This window comes from Eretmochelys imbricata, chromosome 9 (genome assembly GCF_965152235.1).
Source record: "Eretmochelys imbricata isolate rEreImb1 chromosome 9, rEreImb1.hap1, whole genome shotgun sequence".
Lineage (NCBI taxonomy): Eukaryota > Metazoa > Chordata > Testudines > Cheloniidae > Eretmochelys > Eretmochelys imbricata.
This window is the reverse complement of record NC_135580.1, coordinates 32,053,203-32,077,421: the sequence shown is the minus strand read 5'-3', so window position 1 is coordinate 32,077,421 and position 24,219 is coordinate 32,053,203. Positions and strand designations below refer to the sequence as shown.

Genomic DNA, 24,219 nt, shown 5'->3' with positions numbered 1-24,219 from the left:
AACATACAAAAAGTATTTCAGATGCACTTCTGTTTTTGATCATACCTTTTTTACCATTGTGATTAGATGAAATATATCATTTATTTTTTTCCTGTGTGGTATGAGAAAAGAGCCATCCATCCTTCTCTCCCTCATAAATAAATATTTTATTGCTGGCAGGTTTGTTATAGTGAGAATTTTTCGTGATAGGTTTTCTGAACTATTATGGTTGTGAAGGAGGAATTATTTTTTTCTATTCATCTTGAAATTAAACTTCAAACAGTACTGAAATACAAACAGTTTCTGACACATGTACTTTTCTAACAGAATTTTTGTTTAAATCAGTTGATCTACATAATATTTCAGACTGAAAGTTCCTGGTTGTGTGGGCCCTGTTTTAGCAAAGCACTTAAAAACAAGGTTAACTTTAAGTGATAGCTTAAATTCTTCGCTGAATTAGAGCCATAAAAATTAAGAAGTAGATCTGACTAGTATGGGATTAGTTGGTCATTGTAAAGCATTGAGGGTCCTTAATTCCTGTTAACGGCAAAGACAACACAATGCACAACACAATGGTGTTAGTGAACTTTGGGGGCACATAGTACCTCACAGAATCAGTCCCATAGGAAGCAGCAAGTTTTGGAGAATGGCATGGCTCTTAGGTCTGTATAACAGTTTTCTAAATGATAAAAAAAAGAAACAGCTAAATCATTCTTAATCTTACTGTTATCCTGACCTCTCAAGAAATCTGTTCTTGATATCCATAAAAAAACTAGTGCTGTGGAATCCATGTTCTAAACTTGTGGGTGGGAAAGGAGGTGAAAGTAATTCATATTTGTGATTATCTTACTAATATTTTCCTTTTGTCTCCATATTAACATTTTAAAAAGTAACATTTAAAAATTATTCTTTCAAGATAATTGTCTACTTGCTCAGCAGAAAATGTGTAATACAGTATGATCTACAACTGACTTATGGCTTGAATATAGATTTTTAATAATGGTTTCCTTAATCAGGGCTTGTTTTTTTTTTTCCAGTTTGTTGCCCAGTCTAACTGCCAGCAGTTTCTCAACACTGTGTGGTTTGGACAGATGGCAGGCTACCGACGCAAGCACACGTGTAAGAAGATTTTGACTGTTTTGACAGTTGGCATCTTTTGGCCAGTTCTGTCTCTCTGTTACTTATTAGCCCCTAAATCTCGAGTAGGTCGAATAATTCACACTCCTTTTATGAAGTTTATTATTCATGGAGCTTCATATTTCACGTTCCTGCTATTACTTAACTTGTATTCATTGGTCTACAATGAGAATAAGAAGAATACAATGGGGCCAGCACTTGAGAGAATAGACTATCTTCTGATAATATGGCTTATTGGTAAGTATCAGATGGATATAAAATTAGACAAAAGGTTCTGACATTGGCTATTTCATTGATCCAGCAATAATGTTGTGTGCTACACTGTAGGAAATGAGAATTCCAATCAGTGCTTGGCTGGAGGATAAAGGGTGAAGGAAGTGACGTACTTATGATCTAATGGAGTGACCAGGAATGCTATTTTGGAAGGGTTGGTAGAGTGCTGTTTCAGGCAAGAATGATCGTTTGGGATGTTAAGATGATAATGTGAGAACTATGTATTTTAACTAAGTTGCAGGACTGTTTTCAATAATGACATAAAAAAAGTAAGCACATGTGTTCCTGTTATGATTAGTTACTTCTTCCATAAGAGATAGTGAGAGATTGCTAGTGATTTTTTTCATTGATGCCAAATTGAAAATTTACAGAGTTCAGAGATCATCTTAATTTTTCAACACCCTTTTCATGACTGGGTCATTTTGTTTATTATGTCGTCTGTTCAGCCATTGTGAGCCAATAGTATATTTTGGTCAGCCACCTACAAAGCAGCTGTTTAATTTCTGCTAGGTCCTGCTTTTCCTTTCTCTCTCTCTCTCTCTCTCTCTTTTTTAACAAAAACGTAACTTTCATTTGGAATTTTTAAAGTGATCTTGGTTCTCTCATGACTTGGGGCAAGGTTTGAAGTTAGGCTGATGTTTGATAGAATTTCAATATAGGTAGTTAAAAGTTTCAAAAGGTAGAGAAAATGTAATTAAAAAGATCATATTAAGCTTCTTGGAAAAACACATTCAATTAAAACTTTTCATGCACTTTATGCAAGTTGATAAAATTTATCTGGGTTGAAATACTTACAGATTCTTGGAATAAATATGTATTTATTTCAGCTCAATCAACTCTTCTATTTCTCTTCTATTTCAAATTGATTTTTGTTACTGTATGAGATGTGGGTCTCTGGAGCCATGAGGATTTACCTATATTTTCCCTACTCAAGGCCCTTTATTGATGCAGCTTTTTTTTAAAAAAAAGGATGGAATTTGGTCCAAGTGTTTGCTGCTGAGCAGTGCAAAATCTCTCCCTTCTAAGGTTTAAATAGGAAACCTTTACAGCAGTCTAGTCCCCGACAACCCAGGGAGGGGGAGACCACCAATTGAACCCAGTTTCCTGTGTGGCAGTATAGAAAAAGATTGGTAACTTGGCCTTGCATTTCCAGTTCTGCAATGTTTGAGTTTTAGTTCAATTTCAGATAAAAGGTAGAGCCACTGCAGAACTGGAAAATGGCTTAAGAAGAAAAATATTTGTTTTTAGTCTCTTATGTAAAATCTTCTTATTCAGTATATGAAAACCATTGATTTTTTTCCTCTTTCTCCTTTTGTTTTCTAATGCTATTTTAAATTTGTCTCCATTGTATGTACTTCCTTTTTATATACCAATATCATTGATAATATCAGCACATCCCAGAGAAGCATATTTGCAAGTTAATTGTGGTTGGTGCAGAACCAGTAGAGGGAGTACAGATATTGCTTTTGAGTAGAGTAGGTCCCCAAACTTTCACTGTTCTGTTTTATGAATTTGTCAGCCCTTTTAATGGTTTTCTTTTAAAGTTAGAATCTCTAGGACTTTGAGAACCAAATTCTAACAGCCTTAACATATGTTAATTCTTAAAAGACTATAGACAGACATGTAATCTATATCCTCATTTATTTGATTGGAAGTTGGTAAAATGCTAGTGTTGAAAAGTTTACAGTTTTTGTCTAAACTGATTCTGTTACTTTTAAAAATATATACTTTGTGAGGTGATTCTGTTGAATGTCTAGAAATCTAAAAACTGTTCAATTCATAAGCATTTTTAAACCGTATTTACTCAAAAGTACCAGCAAGTAATATCACATTGTGGATTGGTGATAGTATAGGTATGTATTAGGCCTGTCAAACGATTAAAAATAGCAGTTAATCGCACTGTTAAACAATAATGGAATACCATTTATTTAAATAGTTTTGGATGTTTTCTACATTTTCAAATATGTTGATTTCAATTATAACACAGAATACAAAGTGTACAGTGCTCACTTTATATTTATTTTTGATTACATATATTTGCACTGTAAAAAAACAAAAGAAACAGTATTTTTCAATTCACCTAATACAAGTATTGTAGTGCAATCTCTTTATCATGAAAGTCAACCCAGTCTTATTTCTTGTTCAGCCAATTACTCAGACAAACAAGGTGGGTTACAATTTGCAGGAGATAATACTGCCCGTTTCTTGTTCACAATGTCACCTGGAAGTGAGAACAGGCGTTCTCATGGCGCTGTTGTAGCCAGCGTTGCAACATGTTTACATACCAGATGTGCTAAAGCAGTGTTTCCCAAACTTGGGATGCCACTTGCTCAGGGAAAGCCCCTGGTGGGCCGGGCCAGTTTGTTTACCTGCCACATCCGCAGGTTCGGCCAATCATGGCTCCCACTGGCCGCGGTTTGCCACTCCAGGCCAATGGGTGCTGCGGGAAGCAGCACGGGCCGAGGGACATACCAGCTGCTGCTTCCCGCAGCCCCCATTGGCCTGGAGCGGCGAACCGCGGCCAGTGGGAGCCACGATCGGCCGAACCTGCGGATGTGGCAGGTAAGCAAACTGACCCGGCCCACCAGGGGCTTTCCCTGAGCAAGCGGCGTCCCAAGTTTGGGAAACACTATGCTAAAGATTCATATGTCTCTTCATGCTTCCACCGTCATTCCAGAGGACATGCGTCCATGCTGATGACAGGTTCTGCTCAATAACAGTCTAAAGCAGTGTGGACCGACACATGTTCATTTTCATCATCAGATGCCAGCAGCAGAAGGTTGATTTTCTTTTTTGGTGGTTCGGGTTCTGTGGCTTCCTCATCGGAGTGTTGCTCTTTTAAGACTTTTGAAAGCATGCTCCAGACCTTGTTCCTCTCAAATTTTGGAAGGCACTTCAGATTCTTAAACTTTGGGTCGAGTGCTGTAGCTATCTTTAGAAATCTCACATTGGTACCTTCTTTGCATTTTGTCAGATCTGCAGCAAAAGTGTTCTTAAAATGAACATGTGCCGAGTCATCATCCAAGACTACTATAACATGAAATATACGGCAGAATGCAAATAAAATAGAGCTGGAGACATATAGTTCTCCCCTCACAAATGTAATTAATGCATTGTTTTTTTAACGAGTGTCATCAGCACGGAAGCATTTCCTCTGGAATGGTGGCCGAAGCATGAAGGAGCATACAAATGTTTAGCATATCTGGTACGTAAATACCTTGCAATGTCGGCTACAAAAGTCCCATACGAATGCCTGTTCTCACTTTCTGGTCACATTGTAAATAAGAAGTGGGCAGTATTATCTCTTGAAAATGTAAACAAACTTGTTTGTCTTGTGATTGGCTGAACAAGAAGTAGGACAGAGTGGACTTGTAGGTGCTAAAGTTTTGCATTGTTTTGTTTTTGAGTGCAGTTATGTAACAAAAAAAATCTACAGCACTCGACCCAAGGTTTAAGAATCTGAAGTGCCATCCAAAATTTCAGAGGGATGAGGTGTGGAGCATGCTTTCGGAAGACTTAAAAGAGCAACACTCAGATACAGAAACTACAGAACCCGAACCACCAAAAAAGAAAATCAACCTTCTGCTGGTGGCATCTGACTCAGATAATGAAAATGAACATGTCGGTCCACTCTGCTTTGGATCGTTATCGAGCAGAACCTGTCATCAACATGTCCTCTGGAATGGTGGTTGAAGCGTGAAGGGAATCTTTAGCACATCTGGCACGTAAATATCTTTCAGCATTGGCTACAATAGTGCCATGTGAATGCCTGTTCTCGCTTTCAGGTGACATTGTAAAGAAGAAGTGGGGACCATTATCTTCTGCAAATTGTAACCAAACTTGTTTATCTGAGCGATTGGGAGAATAAGAAGTAGGACTGAGTGGACTTGCAGGCGCTAAAGTTTTACATTGTTTTATTTTTGAATGCAGTTATTTTTTTTTTTTTGGTACATAATTCTACATTTGTAAGTTCAACTTTCATGATAAAGAGATTGCATTACAGTACTTGTATTAGGTGAATTGAAAAATACTATTTCTTTTGTTCTTTTACCGTACAAATATATGTAATCAAAAATAAATATAAAGTGAGCACTGTACACTTTGTATTCTGGGTTATAATTGAAATCAATATATTTGAAAATGTAGAAAACATCCAAAACTATTTAAATAAATGGTATTCCATTATTGTTTAACAGTGCGATTAATTGCGATTAACTTTTTTAATCGCTTGACAGCCCTAATAAATTGTAAAATCAATATAATTTTTTAGTAAGATTAGGAGTGATGATAATTTAATCCATAGGTGGAAAGAAGCCTCTTTAAGGAAAAACAATAGACCTAGCATACTTAAATCACCTCCAGTATAACAGATCAGGCCTACAAGTAGAGACTGTGCACTAAAGTTATGTAGCATGCTCCATAAGTAATTCTATGAGCAACACGTATTTGAGGAGATTTTGTGTCTGGACAAGGGGAGGGGTGAGTTAACGGGTACAGTTGAGCCAGACCTCTAGTTAAATTACTCGTAAAGACAAGGGGTAAAACACTTAAGTGACCGAGGCTTTCAAGTCAAGATTGAAATTGGGATTTAGGCTGCTAGGTCACTTAGGGACAGATTTTTGAAAGTGTTTAGTTGCAGGTAGGTACTTAGTGGGATTTTCAAAAGTGCCTAGGCACTTAACTCATATTGAAAACCGTGAAGGGAATTTGTTTCTTTGTTATGAGATAAGATTGAAAGGGAGTGATTTGTAACTCAGACACATTACTAGTACCCAACTAAGATTTTTTTTGAGATTAGTAAATCTTAATACTTTTAAATTAAGTATTTTAAATGTATATAAATGGGTTATTTTGCATTTGTTGTTGAATCATATAAGGAGATACATACAGAATAAATGCAACTTGGGATACCTCCAATAAAATTTATTTTTAAAAAGTACTAAAATTAACTTGGAGGAGGAGAATTATGTTATTTCAACCAATCATTAACTAACTTTATCTTGTCAGAATTTGGAGCATTGGTATACTTTTTATTGAATCAATACTGTGTGATCATAGCAAAAATTCTGTTTTGACTCCAAAACTTAAAGTTAAAAGCAGGTTTTTTGTACTGGATTAACTTTTCAATATTTTGAGTGCTATTAGCCCTCCCTCCCAAAATAATCAATCCAAGACAAAAAAGCAACAAAATCTTATACTTCTAGACAAATGATGCAACATTTTTAGGATTTCCTATACTACCGTTTTACACCGTTATCTTCTTTTGTTAACTAGGTCAGTTTTAGTTACACATTAAACAATTTTTGCAATGTACAGACAAAACACCCCAAAACTAAGACTCATAACCAGGAAGAATAGATCTTTTACCTTCTACTTCTGGCTGTGGCAGTATGTGTTTTCTATTCTGCTTGGCTCTAATCTTTTATCATCGCAACATATTTCTTACTGAACAACAAGGAATGCCCTGCAAAAAGTATTTTAGGTTATTTATCTGACTTGCCTTTGCTTTTGTTGGACCAAAGTTTTAGAAGACTTGCAAAAACCTGTGCCAAGTCCAACAGTTTTCAGTTGCCAGTAATGTAAATGCTACTTTTCTCCTAATTTTGAATATAGTAGCAAACATCTGAATTATCCAAATAATCAGAAGAACATTAAATAACTGATTATTTGTGTATCTTAAGTGTGCAGCTGTATTTCTACAAAAGGTCCTTTGAAATTATGAAATGGCAGGTTGTGATATGAATATTCACTCACTGAATTTTATTAGCTGAATTTTTCTGAATCAGTGTAAAGTGGTTAATAATGGTAGAATTTAACACCTAATTGAGGTCTATGATTCAGTAGCGAGGGTGAAAAAAGTTCCATTGAAGACCTTAGATCTCTTTGTGAATAGGCTAAACCTGTACATTTTGCAGGGTAAAACCAAAAACCCCTTGTTTCCTGTTAAGTTAGCTTGAATCAAATAGGTAGGAAAAATTTCTGTTGAGTCATTAACCTTACAGGAATTATGATGATTGTAGTGAGAGAAGTTTAGTTTTAAGCTGTTTTTTCTTGGGTCATTTTCTAGTTCAAATACATTCACAAAAATGTATTTGTAGCACAGTGTGATGAGGTTCCAAGCTTTCTGAAATAAAGTTGACTTTTTAAAATGTCAACTGTAGTGAGGCTTTGGACTCTTTTCCTAAACCAGACTCTCCTCTTCCCCCTTATTAAGGATAATTTTCTTCAGCTAAAGAGTTGACTTGTGGAAGGTAAACATTTATAATTACTTTATCATTATAAATGATGATTACTGCACTGTTGTACTTATGAGCAAACTCAGTACTATTCAGATAGATATACAAAATTCCCCCCTTCCTTCTTCTCACTAAAACACTTTGAAAAGAAGTAGGTGGCCTTATTTTAGTTTAAAAGCAAAACAAAACACGCATCGGGAACACACTAGAACTAGTAGAAAGCCTATACAGTGTAATGCAGTGACATCTTTTTGTTTGCTTTTATTCTCTCCACCAGGAATGGTGTGGTCAGATGTCAAAAGACTTTGGTATGAAGGCCTGGAAGACTTTTTAGAAGAATCTCGTAATCAGCTTAGTTTTGTCATGAATTCCCTCTATTTGGCAACCTTTGCTCTCAAGGTCGTTGCTCATAACAAGGTGAATATCCACGATTCAGATCTCAAGCTGAACTGGGGCTGATTGTGGGGGGAAATACAGAATTTTTTTTATTTTGAGAAGGGCTTAGGAAAAATAATTCTGCAGTCCTAAATACTTAAGGCCATAGTCTCATTTTAGTCTGCACATATTTAACACTGATGCAGAACATAAGCATGTGAGGGGCTAGCAGCAGTTTCTATTTTGAAATTATAGTTTTGCTAGATGTCAGGATGTTTTGTCGCATTTGCTTAAACTCCAGAAATGGGGTGTGAACTTATGCACGTGCCCCTGTCTGAAACTGGCACATCAGCTACCCTGATTCTTTAGCGTTTTAGTGAGAACTAATATTGCTGGACACTTTCCAATATAAAAAAAATGTGCTTGCTTTTTTTTTTTTTTTTTTTTTTAAAGAAACTCTAACACCTCAGTTATATGCAGCAGGCCTTTTAAATTCAGCAGGGAGAAAACCCTGAGGCCAGAAAAATGCCTTTTCTTTTCTCCATAAAATTCTGTTGGCTGAGGTGTATAACCTTTGAAAATCACCATTTCCTTTCTGTTGGTTACATCATCAGCAAAGTTTTGGCAGCATACAGAAATAACTGAACATGAATAATCTCAAAGTCTGGGCTAATGCAGCAGCAGACACTGCAATGGGAACCTTATAGCAGATCTCCGCTCTGGCAGTTGGGAAGGGAGAGAACCTGGTCCGGCATCCCTGAACCTAGCACGTGGTTCATCTCCCCTCCCCGTGGGGGGAAATCACATGGGAAGGAGACTTCTATTTCCTGGGCGGGGGGAGGCAGAGTGCCAGGCTGTCCCTGACTACTTGGCCAGATCCAGCAAATAGGTTTGGTGGTCATTCCCCTGCTGGGAAAACAGCCTTCTCCTGCTTCCAGATAATTTAGTTATCTTGTAGTTCAAGATGTGCTATAATGTTGAAAATTCAGGGTTCAAACCCAAGTGATGACACATAAGTTTCTTCAGTGGTACATGACAGAATTTTTTACCCTTTCCTTTCAAAAAAAATCTAGGAAATTACATTTCCATTTAACAAACCTCATTAAGATTGAAAAATCAAGCATTCGGATGTTAAGAAATACCAGAATGCAGGTTGCCACTTCAGCCTTCATTTCTTAATCCATCCCGTGTGTGTGTGCATTATGAAGCAGCCTTTTGTTACATGATCACATACTATTTTTTCCATGGGATCGCAGCCTCATTTAGCATATAGGATAGATGGTGTTCAGGGAGTGAATCAGGATTATATAATCATTGAGGCTGTTTGAAGGATCTGTAACTCATTTGCTCTGTAAGGTGTGTGGAGAATAAGGTAATAGACTGCATAAGGAGAAAGGCTTGACTTGTCTTTAACGCGAATGCCACCTAAGAAAACTCAGTTCTGTCCTTCCCGCGCCACAATCTTGTGTTGCTCACCAAGTCACTTACACCAAATTTCTGACAAGTGGCCTTTTATGCTGTGTTCCTCATTTTCTGTGTAGCCATCTTGAGATAGCTGGGGCCTGACTTGTAAATGTGTTGAATGTTCATAAATGAAACTGAAGTCAATCAGAGCTATGAATGCTCAATAACGCTGGCAATAGTGCTTGCAACCCCTCCCATCATGATATCATCTGTAGACTTTATAAGTGTACTGTATGCCATTTTCCAAATCATTTATGAAGGTAGTGAATAGATCTGGGACCAGGACAGATGCCTGTTGGACCTCACTCATTATGCCCTTCCAGTTTGACTGTGAACCACTGATAACTACTCTCTGAGTATGGTTTTCCAATCAGTTGTGCACCCACCTTAAAATGTTTGTGATGCACTTGGTGATGAGCACACTAGGAAAGACCATTAGAAAATGAATTCTGTATTCACTGCAGGCATGGGTGGTGTGCAGTAAATAAGGCAGGGACCACTAATTGAATGATGAAAATAAAAAATATTGAACAGCTTCCTCATTTCCTACTGGGGGGAAGAAAAAGCTTTCAGGGTTGTAAAGCCTCATATGATTATACATGGTGCCTTCATCCTCTTCAGATAATGAAACAATAGACAGACAATCATTACTGGTACATGAGACTATAATCACAAACAGCTTCTGCCCTTCCTGAGAAGTTGGAAAAAGAAGTAAAATTGCAGTCATTCAGAGATAGTCCTCTGACAAGAAATACGAGGATCATTTTCTTATTTGCTAAATACAGAAATATTTTTGTAACCTTGTCCTCTGATATTTCAGTCAGAGAATTATGGGAGGCTTTTCAAGAGGGATGCCCCTCTACAAACTTCTAGTCCATACAGATCCACCATTATTTTCAACCCTTCTGTTGTACGCAGAAGTCTAGTCTACTTCCAAATGACAACACTGTAATGTCAGCATTAATTGTGTTATTGCTGATAATTTTTTAGAGGACAGAATTGTTTTAGCGAGAGGTAGGGTGGTCCAGTCTTTAGGTCGCTAGCCTGGAACTTGGGAGATCTGGGTTCAACTCTGCCACAAACTGCTTGTGTGGACTTTGCCAAGTCATTTAATCTCTACATGTCTTGGTTCCTCAACTTTAAAATGGGATAATAGCACTTCTGTACCTCACTGGAGTGTTAGGTGGATAAAAATATTAGTTTGTGAGGTTGCCAGATATTAGGGCCCTAGATCAGGGACTATACCAGGGCCCAGTGTGGTAGGTTGTTCATGCACATAGTGAGAGTCCCTATTTCAAAGAGTTTACAATCTAAATGGACAAGACAGAGTAGGAGGGAAAATAGTATCTTAGATATAATGGGAAAGGGGAGTTTGAAGTCCATGGGGCTCTGAAATGAGAATTGCTACAGGGAAAGAAATGCAGAGGAAAAACAGGAGAGAGACAAAGACAGAGAAGAAAAAAGAAACTAAAAAAGGATGAAGCCAAAGGGTGGGAAATGAAGGCCAGAGATAGCAGTGGTATTAAAGTTGATATATTGTCCCATGGAGTGCTGAATGTGATAATGAACAAATAATAACAAAGCAATTCAGTTACACATTAAGGTCATAGTCTACCCTTGGACATTTGCAAAAAGTTCTGTTGGGAGCTTTACTGTGGATTGAGGGGAGTAGTTAATCCTAAATTTATACCCCTGGTCAATGGACAGTAATTAGAAGTGGAATTATGATCTCTCCACCGAATGAGGTTGCTACCCCTTATCTGGCATGTACAAGAGAATTTGGTTTCAAAGAGTAGGTGAGCTTAGTTTTGTTTCTCCTGTTTATTTCCTCAGTTAGAAGAGTTGGTGAGTTTGGGAAATGCTTATTGAACAACTATTTATTCATTTCTCACCAGTTACATAGTTCAAAATCCTGCATCAGAAATTCTGGTTTCGAGCTGTAGCACTGTTCTGCATTATCATCCCTTTCACCAAAACCTGAACCTCTCACAAAACTCTTTGTTGCTTTTGAAGTTCTTAGGATGAGTTTTTTAAGTATTATCTAGGAAGATCTTGGGGTTGGAAATAAACCTATGTGCTGTTACCTCTGCTTGGCTGTCAAAAAGAAACCTTCCTGATAGATCAAATTGGCCATTAGACATACTTACTTCTCTTCTGGCAAAATTCTTCCTCAAGACTCAAAAGCTTATTCAATCAGAGCATTCTCCACATCATGGACAGAAAGAAAGACAGCATAAAGAAATCTGTAGGGCAGCTATTTGATCACTGGTGCATTCCTTCATCTTTCAGTATAAGTGATCCTGGGTTGGATAGCTGTCATTTGGGCCAGACATGCTCCTGTCTGCAGATGCAGCTTTCTGCCATACCATAGTCTTATGGCCTGCCATTAAATAATAAATGCCAAAATTATTTATGTTCACTCCTGCCTTTCCTCTCTTTTGATCTTTTTCTTACTGCTTATGATTTCTCAAGTGTGACCTCTGGAGAATGGCAGATAACAGATGTATGAAGGATAGAAGTGTTTGTATACTCATAAGACATCCATCATCCTGAAGGAACCCAATTATCCCTAAGTCCTCTCCCCTTCCAAAATTGGTTAAGACCTGCAAGTCTATCATCATTACATAAGTTGGTTTGTTCTGTGTTTTACAGTGTTTTTTTACTTATCGTTATTTGTTTTACAGTAGTGCTTATATCAGGGCCCCGTGTGGTAGGTGCTGTTCATGCACATAGTGACAGTCCCTATCTCAAAGAGTTTACAACCTAAATAGGTAATACAGAGTAGGAAGGAAAACAACACCCGGAGGATAAGTGACTTGCCCAAGCTCACACAGTAGAGGTGAGTGGCGGAGCCTTGAATTGAACCTCAGTCACCTGATTCCCAGTTCAGTGCCCTATCTACTAATCACTCTGGCTTGTATCTGTATAAAGTGTTGTTTTAACTACACAGAATACATTGAAGGCAAACTCATCATTTATTGTAGAATACCTTTGAATTACACTTGTGATAGATTCTTCTTCTTTTTTTTTTTTTTTTAAAATAATGTAAGTAACTTCAACGTTTTCTTTTGAAACTCTAGTTCCATGATTTTGCTGATAGAAAGGACTGGGACGCATTCCATCCTACATTGGTGGCAGAAGGTCTCTTTGCTTTTGCTAATGTTCTTAGTTACCTTCGACTCTTCTTCATGTATACAACCAGTTCTATCCTAGGACCACTTCAGGTAAATAATATTGCTGTCAGAGAAAATGCTAGTCTTGATCTTGTACATATGTATTATGATATAGTCTTTAATTGCACGATCATATACTATTTTTTCAATATTCCCCTACCTCATTCAGGATACAGGGTGGACACAAGTGGTATTGGTGGGGGATTAAGATTAAATCTGGCATTTCCTAACTTTAGTGCTTGACTTTGCAACCTACCATTCTTTTAACAGATTTATTTTGGCTCTGTAATAAAATGTAGCCCCTTAATTGTGCTCTGAAAAGGAAAAGTAATAGAAATTTCACATGCTGAATTTTAAAAAAAATTCAAGATAGAAGTTACTTTAGAAAGAACATTTGTGTTTTGTAGCCGATTAATGTTAACTACCTCTTTCTATAATCTTCCCAAACAGTTCTTTTCTCTTGTCTTTCTCCCTCTCTAGCTATGATTCTGTATCTCAGTTATATTGCTATTTTTCTTTTTATTTGTTTCTCATTTTTCTTCCCCACACACACGTGCTCACACAATGAAAAATCATTTGAATACTTTCAGGCAGCTACTTAACATAATGATGTTAAAGTAAGAGTATTATGTTTATAGTACAAATACACTGAACATTAAAGTATCTCCTATGTTTTAAAGAGGTTTGCTGTTTAACATACTGGTTTATGTACTATATCTTTCTTATGTAATTTTATTAGGCAGCTATGTAGTGAAGTCAAAATTCTGAGTAAACAAATATAGTCAACAGTCACCCTATTCAGTTTCACACTGAATCTTACGTTATTACTGTTGACCAGTACAACTTGAGCAACAACTCTTAAAGTATTTTCCAAAAGTAGGTCACAAGTTCAAATAGTAGTAATTAAACATGGTATGGCACCCCAACAGTGAAAAATGAAGGGACGCTACTGTGTTCTGTTGGCAGTTGGAGATATTTTGAAGTACTGAATCGTTTTACATGTTGGCCTATAAAACCTATTTTAAGAAAAAAGTCAATTATAAGTTTATTAATACTAGATATATTAAAAAGCATTTTACAAAATTTGTTTTTGTATACTAACATTTTCAGCTTTCAAGTTGTCTACAAATTATAAACACTTGGAAAAGATATAGTATTGACTATAGTTAGAGTAACAGGTATTTGGTCTGTGTACTAGTTGCCTGGTCCACTGTACTCTGAAGAAAGTGCCCTTTTTTTTTTTTTTTAAACTTCCATGCAGCTTTCATGTTTTGGGGGCATAATTTTGTTTTGCTGGGTTTTGTAACTTGTGTTGAAAGGATAGAAATTATGAAATACTAAATCTGACAGCTCTTACTCTCTGTCCTAGGTCACAGCTTGGTACAGAGATCCCTTCCTTTTCATATAGTCCAAAGATGTATATATCCTATAAAATAGTAGTGTACTACTAATTCTGGATCCAATGGGGGAAGGATAGCTCAGTGGCCTGAGCATTGGCCTGCTAAACCCAGGGTTGTGAGTTCAATCCTTGAGGGGGCCATTTAGGGATCTGGGGCAAAAATTGGGGTTTGGTCCTGCTTTGAGCAGGGGGTTGGACTAGATGACCTCATGAGTCCCTTCCAACCCTGATATTCTATGATTCTATGTATATCATGCTCCCAAAACAAGAAAGCTGCATGGAAGTAAAACTAAAATCACTTTCTTTAGAACACAGTGGACCACAGTGCAGTACATATGATGGCCTGTCTGTCTGTCTTTCTGTGGTATTATAGCTGTTTTGGTCCCCAGGTATTAAGAGAAGGTGGGTGAGATATTTTTTATTGGACCAACTTCTGTTGGTGATAGAGAAAAGCTTTTATGCTACACAGAGCTCTTCTTCAGGTCTGGGAAAGATACTCAGAGCCCGGTCTACACTATGAGTTTAGGTCGGATTTAGCAGCGTTAGATCGGTTTAGCCCTGCACCCGTCCACACTACGAAGCCATTTTTTCCGACTTTAAGGGCTCTTAAATCCGATTTCTGTACTCCTCCCCGACGAGTGGATTAGCGCTGAAATCGACCTTGCTGGGTCCAATTTGGGGTAGTGTGGACGCAATTTGACGGTATTGGCCTCTGGAAGCTATCCCAGAGTGCTCCATTGTGACTGCTCTGGACAGCACTCTCAATTCAGATGCACTGGCCAGGTAGATAGGAAAAGCCCCGCGAACTTTTGAATTTCATTTCCTGTTTGGCCAGAGTGGTGAGCTCTTCAGCACAGGTGACCATGCAGAGCTCTTCAGCACAGGTGACCATGCAGTCCCAGAATCGCAAAAGAGCTCCAGCATGGACCAAACGGGAGGTACTGGATCTGATCGCTGTATGGGGAGACGAATCCCTGCTATCAGAACTCTGTTTGAAAAGATGAAATGCTGAAATATTTGAAAAAATCTCCAAGGGCATGATGGACAGAGGCTATAACAGGGACCTGCAGCAGTGCCGCATGAAAATTAAGGAGCTCAGGCAAGCCTACCGAAAAACCAAAGAGGCAAACGGCCACTCTGGGTCAGAGCCCCAGATATGCCGCTTCTATGGTCAGCTGCATGCCATTCTAGGAGGTGCCCCTACAACTACCCCAGCCCTGTGCATGGACTCCATCAATGGACTCTCACGCAACAGGGAAATGGATTTTGGGGACAAGGAAGATGAGGAGGAGGAAGAGGAGGTTGAAGCACAGCAAGCAAGAGGAGAAACCGTTTTCCCCGACAGCCAGGAACTGTTTTTTACCCTGGATCTAGTACCCTCCCAACCTACAGAAGCTGGGCTCCCAGACCTAAAAGGCAGAGAACGGACTCTGGTGGGTGTACCTTTGTAAATATAATACATGGTTTAAAAGCAAACGGGTTTAATGATTAATTTGCCCTGAAGACTTGGGATGCATTCACGGCCAGTACAGCTACTGGAAAAGTCTGTTAATGTGTATGGGAATGGAGTGGAAATCCTCCAGAGACATCTCAATGAAGCTCTCCTGGATGTACTCCCAAATCCTTTGCAAAAAGTTTCTGGGGAGGGCAGCCTTATTCCGTCCTCCATGGTAGGACACTTTACCACGGCAGGCCAGCAGCACGTAGTCTGGAATCCTTGCAGAACAAAGCATGGCAGCGTATGGTCCCGGTGTTTGCTGGCATTCAAGCAACAGCCGTTCTTTATCTCTCCGTGTTATCCTTAAGAGAGTGATATCATTCATGGTCACCTGGTTGAAATAGGGGAATTTTATTAAGGGGACATTCAGAGGTGGCTGTTCCTGCTGGGCTATTTGCCTGTGGCTGAACAGAAATCATCCCTGCTGTTAGTCATGTGGTGGTAGGAGGGGTGAAGCGATCATCCCAGAGAATTGGGTGTGGGGGAGGGAGAGGGGTGTTTAGTTGGGTTTCTGCTGCACGTTAACCTGAAAACCGCAGCCCCTCCTTTTAAATGGCCAACCCATTTTAAAGGGCCAACCCAGCGGGTGCTTGGTATGGGAAAGGAGGGTGCTGCTGTTTGAAACCATTCCCACATGTTAGGAAGGTTGAAGAATCTGAAAGACTGTGGCTTACCATGTCTGTCTGCAAGCTGAATTCTGTTGCCCACCGGCACTGCACGTGTGATCTCTCACACCATACTGGCAGGCCCTCAATATAAGAGGAAAAATGTGACCTTCTAAAGAAAGCACACATGCTATGTACTGTTAACAGATTGGTTCACCATGAAAGAGTCTACCCATTGTTCTCTAAAATGTCTCTTTTTAAAGACTACTCTTCCTTTTTTCCCTCCCGCAGCTGCAAATGTTTAATCGCTCCACGTATTATCTCTGTCCCAGAGGCTTTCAAAGATTAGAAGCTGAAAAAAATGCACTTGCGATGAAATGTTTTCTGAACTCATGCAGTCCTCCCATGCTGAAAGAGCCCAGCACAATGCATGGAAGGAGACAATGTCAGAGTCCAGGAAAGCACAAAATGAATGCTAGGAGAGGAGGGATGAGCGAGAGGAGGGGTGGCGTCAGTGTGATGAGGAGGCAGGATGCAATGCTGAGGCTACTGGAGGTTCAAACTGATATGCTCCGGCATATGGTTGAGGTGCAGGAAAGGCAGCAGGAGCACAGACTGCTGCTGCAGCCCCTGTGTAACCAACTGCCCTCCTCCCTACATTCCATAGCCTCCTCACCCAGACGCCCAAGAACGCAGTGGGGGGGCCTCCGTGCACCTGCTCAAGCAACAGAAAGCTGGCATTCAAGAAGTTTTGAAGTGCAGTGTGGCCTTGTCCTTCCCTCCTCCCTCCTCCACCACCTGTGCTTCCCTCCTCCCCCACCCCTCCCAGGCTACCTTGGCAGTTATCCCCCCATTTGTATGACGAATTAATAAAGAATGCATGAATTTGAAACAACAATGACTTTATTGCCTCTGCAAGCGGTGATCAAAGGGGGGAGGGGAGGGTGGTTGGCTTACAGGGAAGTAGAGTGAACAAAGGGGGCGGATTTTCATCAAGGAGAAACAAACAGAAATTTCACACCATAGCCTGGCCAGTCATGAAACTGGTTTTCAAAGCTTCTCTGATGCGCAGCGCACCCTGCTGTGCTCTTCTAACCCCCCTGGTGTCTGGCTGTGCATAATCAGTGGCCAGGCGATTTGCCTCAACCTCCCACCCCGCCATACATATCTCCCTCTTATTCTAATAGATATTGTGGAGCACACAGCAAGCAGCAATAACGGTGGGAATATTGGTTTCGTTGAGGTCTAAGCGAGTCAGTAAACTGCGCCAGCGCACTTTTAAACGTCCAAATGCACATTCTACTGCCATTCTGCACTTGCTCAGCCTATAGTTGAACAGCTCCTTACTACTGTTCAGGGTGCCTATGTATGGCTTCATGACCCATGGCATTAAGGGGTAGGCTGAGTCCCCAAGGATAACTATAGGCATTTCAACATCCCCAGCGGTTATTTTCTGGTCTGGAAAGTAAGTCCCTTCCTGCAGTTGTTCCCACAGACCAGGGTTCCTAAAGATGCGAGCATCATGTACCTTTCCCGGCCATCCCACGTTGATGTCGGTGAAACGTCCTTTGTGATCCACCAGTGCTTGCAGCACCACTGAAAAGTACCCCTTGCGGTTTACGTACTGGCTGCCAAGGTGGTCCAGTCCCAAGATAGGGATATGAGTTCCACCTATCGCCCCACCACAGTTAGGGAATTCCATTGCAGCAAAGCCATCCACTATGACCTGCACATTTCCCAGAGTCACTACCCTTGATAGTAGCAGCTCAGTGATTGCGTTGGCTACTTGGATCACAGCAGCCCCCACAGTAGATTTGCCCACTCCAAACTGTTTCCCGACTGACCGGTAGCTGTCTGGCGTTGCAAGCTTCCAGAGGGCTATCGCCACTCACTTGTGAACTGTCAGGGCTACTCTCATCTTGGTATTCTGGCGCTTCAGGGCAGGGGAAAGCAAGTCACAAAGTTCACGAAAGTGCCCTTACGCATGCGAAAGTTTCGCAGCCACTGGGAATTGTCCCAGACCTGCAACACTATGCGGTCCCAGCAGTCTGTGCTTGTTTCCGGGGCCCAGATTCGGTGTTCCACAGCATGAGTCTGCCCCATTGCCACCAGGATGGCCAAACTACCGGGGCCCATTCTTTGAGAGAAGTCTGCGTCCATGTCCTCATCACTCTCCTCACTGCGCTGCGGTTGCCTCCTCGCCTGCTTTTGCAGGTTCTGGTCCTGGTTCCGCATATACTGCTGGATAATGCGTATGGTGTTTAGAGCGGTCACAACTGCCGCGGTCATCTGAGTGGGCTCCATGCTTGCCATGGTATGGCGAGAGCAGAGTGGCAGCAGGGGTGGGGGGGTGGATGACAATGCTGACAGCAATATGGCACCTGCATGGAAAAAGGTAAAAAATGATTGTCGGCCATTGCTGTCACGGAGGGAGGAGCAAGGGGTAGGCTGGCAGCAGACGGTGCAGCACGACTGCTAGCTGTTGTTATCTCCTAGGTGTTCGCCAGCAGACAGTTGTCATCGTCTCCTGGGTGCTCGCAGTGCTGCTGGCTGGGAGAGCAGCCTGAGGCCCCCTCAGGGATTGAACTGACAACTCTGGGTTTAGCAGGCCAATGCTCAAATCACTGAGCTATCCCTCTGCTGATATTCCAGGCAGGACTGAATCTCCATTAGACAAAACTTAAAGAAGAGAATGACCTGAGTCACTCCCATTTATGTCCAGGCTCTGTTTTAGAGCTCACATACCTGGTGATTCATAGATTCATAGATTCATAGATATTTAGGTCAGAAGGGACCATTATGATCATCTAGTCTGACCTCCTGCACAACGCAGGCCACAGAATTTCACCCACCACTCCTACAAAAAAAACCTCACACCTATATCTGTGCTATTGAAGTCCTCAAATTGTAGTTTAAAGACCTCAAGGAGCAGAGAATCCTCCAGCAAGTGACCCGTGCCCCATGCTACAGAGGAAGGCGAAAAACCTCCAGGGCCTCTTCCAATCTGCCCTGGAGGAAAATTCCTTCCCGACCCCAAATATGGCGATCAGCTAAACCCTGAGCATATGGGCAAGATTCATCAGCCAGATACTACAGAAAATTCTTTCCCAGGTAACTTGGATCTTACCCCATCTAAAACCCATCACAGGCCATTGGGCCTATTTACCATGAATATTTAATTACCAAAACCATGTTATCCCATCATACCATCTCCTCCATAAACTTATCGAGTTTAATCTTAAAGCAAGATAGATCTTTTGCCCCCACTACTTCCCTCGGAAGGCTATTCCAAAACTTCACTCCTCTGATGGTTAGAAACCTTCGTCTAATTTCTAATCTAAATTTCCTAGTGGCCAGTTTATATCCATTTGTTCTTGTGTCCACATTGGTACTGAGTTTAAATAATTCCTCTCCCTCTCTGGTATTTATCCCTCTGATATATTTATAGAGAGCAATCATATCTCCCCTCAGCCTTCTTTTAGTTAGGCTAAACAAGCCAAGCTCCCTGAGTCTCCTTTCATAAGACAAGTTTTCCATTCCTCGGATCATCCTAGTAGCCCTTCTCTGTACCTGTTCCAGTTTGAATTCATCCTTCTTAAACATGGGAGACCAGAACTGCACACAGTACTCCAGGTGAGGTCTCACCAGTGCCTTATATAACGGTAAAGGGCCATCATATGTGCTGTAAATATTAGATGGTGGAATAACTTTGTAGTACTTAAATGTGGGAAACAGCTCATACTGTATTTTTGTTTAAATGTCATATATTGACATAGACCTAATAATGGACTTAGGCCTTATCTAAACTGGAAAAATGTACCAATATAATTTGTTTTGAAAAATGATTTAGTTAAACTACTGCAGACTTTTATTTTAGGTGCACTTACATTGGTAACTTAGGGACATGCATCTAAATTAGCTGTATGTTTTTTGTGGAGTAGTAGTGTACCCCACAAATGGGTGTAGGTATGGTACTTTGTGGTCCGCACTGAATTATGCTACCTACAGTTTCGATGGCTTCAATGTCCGTATTAAATGCTCCATCTACTCTTTAAAATGAACTTGATAAATTGGTGTTGGCATTATTGTTCAGATGCAGCACACTCTGATGTTTGTTGCTTATTTGCACTTAGTTGTCATCTGCATTATATTATGGTTGCAGGATATTGTGTGCAAATTAATGATTTACAGTTTATTGAAAGGCAGTAACTTGTTTGTTAGTGCCTGACATTTTTTCTTAAAGATTTTGTTTTTCCTATAATAACTTAAATTGTTTTTAAGAAATTAGTTTAACTGGTTTAAGGAAAACCATTTGTTTTACATATTTTGTAACACATTAATTATCCTGTAGCCTAACTGAGAGATTGGTATATTGATTATTGATTAATTTCTTAGGCCACAGTAGTCAATAAGGGGTCAGTCTAATAAGCGGCTACAGCATCAGAAAGATTATTACCAATGTCATTAGAATGAGAGATTGACGGAGCACATGAGAAACAGCTGCAATTTATCACAAGTCCCTCTATTAACAAACCCACAAAGTAGATAAAGTTTACAGTCCCACAAACCCTGAAATACAACAAAAGAAGGGTGCAAAGTTTTTAGCTCTATGATTGGCATCACTCATGTTTGTCTCTTGCTGGGGAATCTTGAAGTGTTAGTCATTATCTTCCTTATCATCTTCATCGTCACTTTCGTCGCCAGTGGATATCATCCTAGCGTCTCCTAAGACATGCAGGCCAAGATACAACTTTTATAATGTGCTATGCTGACGCCCACTGGGATTCATACATATTTCTGAAGTTTTCAACCTCTATTCCTTATTTGGACTTCCACACCCTACTACTTTTGGGATGCTCTGCTTTTCAGAGGTTAACTTGTTAGTTCCCCTTATAGTTGTTAATATGTATGTTACTCAGTCACCAGGACAACTTGTTGACACCCTATGTCTGCAAAAATCCCCATAATACTCTAAGCAACTTCATCAGGTACATTGCTAATATTTAGAAAATATATATTGCAGTTTAACAGATGTCTTCCTGTGACTGTTCCATCTTGTGATCCAGGGTCACTCCAAAGATAGCTACTCAAATCTGCCTGTTTTTAGGCCTGAGGCCTTGTTTGTCTAAGCCTAATACCTTACAGGCCTGTTGGCTAGGTGTTACAATGTTAAGTAATACTTATATTTCATGTCTATATCCTAAATGTACCTGATGTTGTCTATTCTTGGCTACAGTCCTGAATTCTGATTCAATGGTATTGACATTAAATTAAAAAATTAGTGTTCACAATATTTTTTTGGTAGGGACCGAGTGAAGGAATATTGATAAGTTATTAATATTTCATTGTTAATGGAAATTGATAATCTGTTCCACAGATTTCAATGGGGCAGATGTTGCAAGACTTTGGAAAATTCCTAGGGATGTTCCTTCTTGTCTTGTTCTCATTCACGATTGGATTGACCCAACTGTATGACAAAGGATTTACTGTAAATGAAGAGAAAGACTGTGCAGGGATCTTCTGTGAACAGCAAAGCAATGACACATTCCATTCGTGAGTTTTAGAATGTTAAATAAAATATTAATTTAAAAAAAATCTGCTGCAGGACATTTACGTTGACTCTGCAGGATATTTACCTGAGTGGTGTAGGTATACTGGAAAATTATGACCTGGATTCACCACTGTTGCAGCTCCACCAATGGTATCAACTGAACATTGATGTATTGGCAGGTCTCTAAGTAAGGATAGATAACACACGGGTAGAAACACAAGCATCAAGTCTATTCACCAGTACTATGTGAGTGGTTTGAATTTTGCAAAAGCCACAGTGTAGACTCAGCCTATGAGGCTAAAATGCCGTTCCCTAACACAATTAAGAAACTGTTTCCTCCTGTCCACACTTGTAATAAAAAAAAAAGGGTATAATGTGAGCATTCCCACTTGTAGTATATAATGGTTCTAGCATGCTGTTGTTACAGTGCAGGTGGTGTGTGGAGTATTGTGATTCCTAACAATCCATTATGAAATTCCAGTTTCTGTGATATTAAAAATTAGTACTGGGATAAAAATTTGCCTACAAGACCTACCTTTGGTAAGTTTTTATTTATTTATTTATTTAGCGGGGTAAACAAATTTAGTGCATATGAAGTGAGGAGTTAATAGCACCAACTTGAGCAAAGAAGTGCTGTCATTATACAAGCTTTGCTCTACTTACTGGATTAGTATTTGGATATCAACTGATGAAAAGCTACTACGCTAACCTGCCATGCTGCTTACTACAATTGTTTTTTTATACTTGTAAGTACAAAATTGTAAAAGAAGAAACATAGAAAAGTTTCAGTTTACAGATACTTTCTTCTATTTCAGTAACCTAAAGATGTCTTTACAATTTTTTTGAAGACTGTTAAAATAATAATATAGATTGGAGTGCTTTGGTATTTTTTAAATTGTAGAATGACAGAGACATTAAATTGGGAGCGTATGCACAGTAACGATTTTTTGAATTCAATTTTTTTGAATGAATTCTGATAAGCAGAACATTTGCACGCTGTGGGTTGATCCGTATGTTCCTTCCTACATTAACAACTTCAAGATGAACTATAAAGACTCAAAAATGTTTATTTTTTCTAAACTATACCTGTTTAAACTGTAGTGATTAGAAATTTGAGGTTCATTGTATTTTAATATGTTGTGAAGTATCTCCACAGCAGCTGGGCATGAAGTTGAAATCAAGGTGCCATGAAGATATACTACAGTATGGCTTATAAACTCAGTGATCTGCAGATAATAAAAACGTTTCATATGCTTCCACTGAGATTATAAAGTTGAATTACTTGGTGAATTTGGTAACTGTCTCTCTGGGAGAACTATAACTTCTTCAGTGGTAGTGTCTCATGTTATTATGTTGATCAGTTACCATTAAATACTGAACCTTCTTGCTCTTGCTCACTCACATAGGACCTGATACAAAATTCAGTAAAGTCAACGAGAGTCTTTATAGTCACTGTGTTGGGCACTGGCTTAAGCCAATGTTGCATCTAGTTTTTTGTTTTGTTTTTGTTTGGGTTTTTTTAGGGAAGGGGTTGAGACAAAAAGTATTTTAGGGAAAACTACTATTTTAAATGTAATGATTTGAAATGGAAAGAAAGGCTCAGATATATCATCAGTTAGGGCCAGATTGTGATACGCTTACTGACAAGTCTGTAGCACCTTACTCTGTAAGTAGCCCTGCTGATTTAAGTGGGACTGCTTATGATGTAGAGAACTATTCAACATAAATAACAGTATCCGTCTGGTCCTTAATTAGTAATAATTGAATGAGGCTGGCAGTTCATGCTGAATAATAGAATTCACGTTAATTTCTTTTACATTTGTGTGGAGGTTTTTTAATATGTGATCTAACCATAGATTATTTTGTTTTTGTAGGTTTATTGGCACCTGCTTTGCTCTGTTCTGGTACATATTCTCCCTAGCACATGTAGCAATCTTTGTCACTAGATTTAGATATGGTGAAGAATTGCAGTCTTTTGTGGGCGCTGTTATTGTTGGTACCTACAACGTAGTGGTTGTGATTGTCCTTACCAAGCTCTTAGTGGCAATGCTTCATAAAAGCTTTCAGCTGATAGCAGTAAGTAAATTAATTATTATGTATTATTTTTAAGTCAAAGTGTCAGCAATTTTCTTGGTGCTGTACCAGAGAAAGTTATTGTCTACGCTTAGGATTCTAGTCTAATGCCTGACTGTGGAAACACACGCATGAGTAACTTTATGCATGCAAGTAGTTTCATTGAATTCACATGCATAAGTATTTGTAGGGTCATGAACTGAATGGCAGAGATCAGACAAGAATGTTTGGCTTCTTTATTTTCCCTGTTTTAATTGTATCAAAATATTGTAGTGTTAAAAATTTTAGAAGTGCGGACATGTGGAAATGGAAGATTAAGTCTAATGGCAGCTGAGTCTAGAATCAGTTTTTGTCAGTTCATTGAATCTTTTGGTTAGTTTAGATATTTCTTTAAAGTGCATATAACATGTGAGTTATACACACTAGTAGTTGACTTTTTTTATGCCATAGCATATA

General features: G+C 39.3%; 1 protein-coding gene across 6 annotated transcripts in view; it reads left to right on the top strand.

Moving 5' to 3' along the window:
• TRPC1 (transient receptor potential cation channel subfamily C member 1) overlaps window positions 1–24,219 on the top strand; it is a 47,911-nt gene that overhangs the window by 14,096 nt on the left and 9,596 nt on the right. For 3 of the 6 annotated variants that reach the window (XM_077827275.1, XM_077827276.1, XM_077827279.1), the window contains 5 exons: window positions 1,017–1,353; window positions 7,903–8,042; window positions 12,545–12,688; window positions 21,517–21,692; window positions 23,565–23,766. In XM_077827275.1, the coding sequence (XP_077683401.1) occupies window positions 1,017–1,353; window positions 7,903–8,042; window positions 12,545–12,688; window positions 21,517–21,692; window positions 23,565–23,766 (999 nt within the window). Of the gene's footprint in view, window positions 1–1,016; window positions 1,354–7,902; window positions 8,043–12,544; window positions 12,689–16,430; window positions 17,029–21,516; window positions 21,693–23,564; window positions 23,767–24,219 lie in introns of those variants that run through there. The other 3 variants (XM_077827280.1, XM_077827278.1, XM_077827277.1) reach the window with 3 other exon arrangements.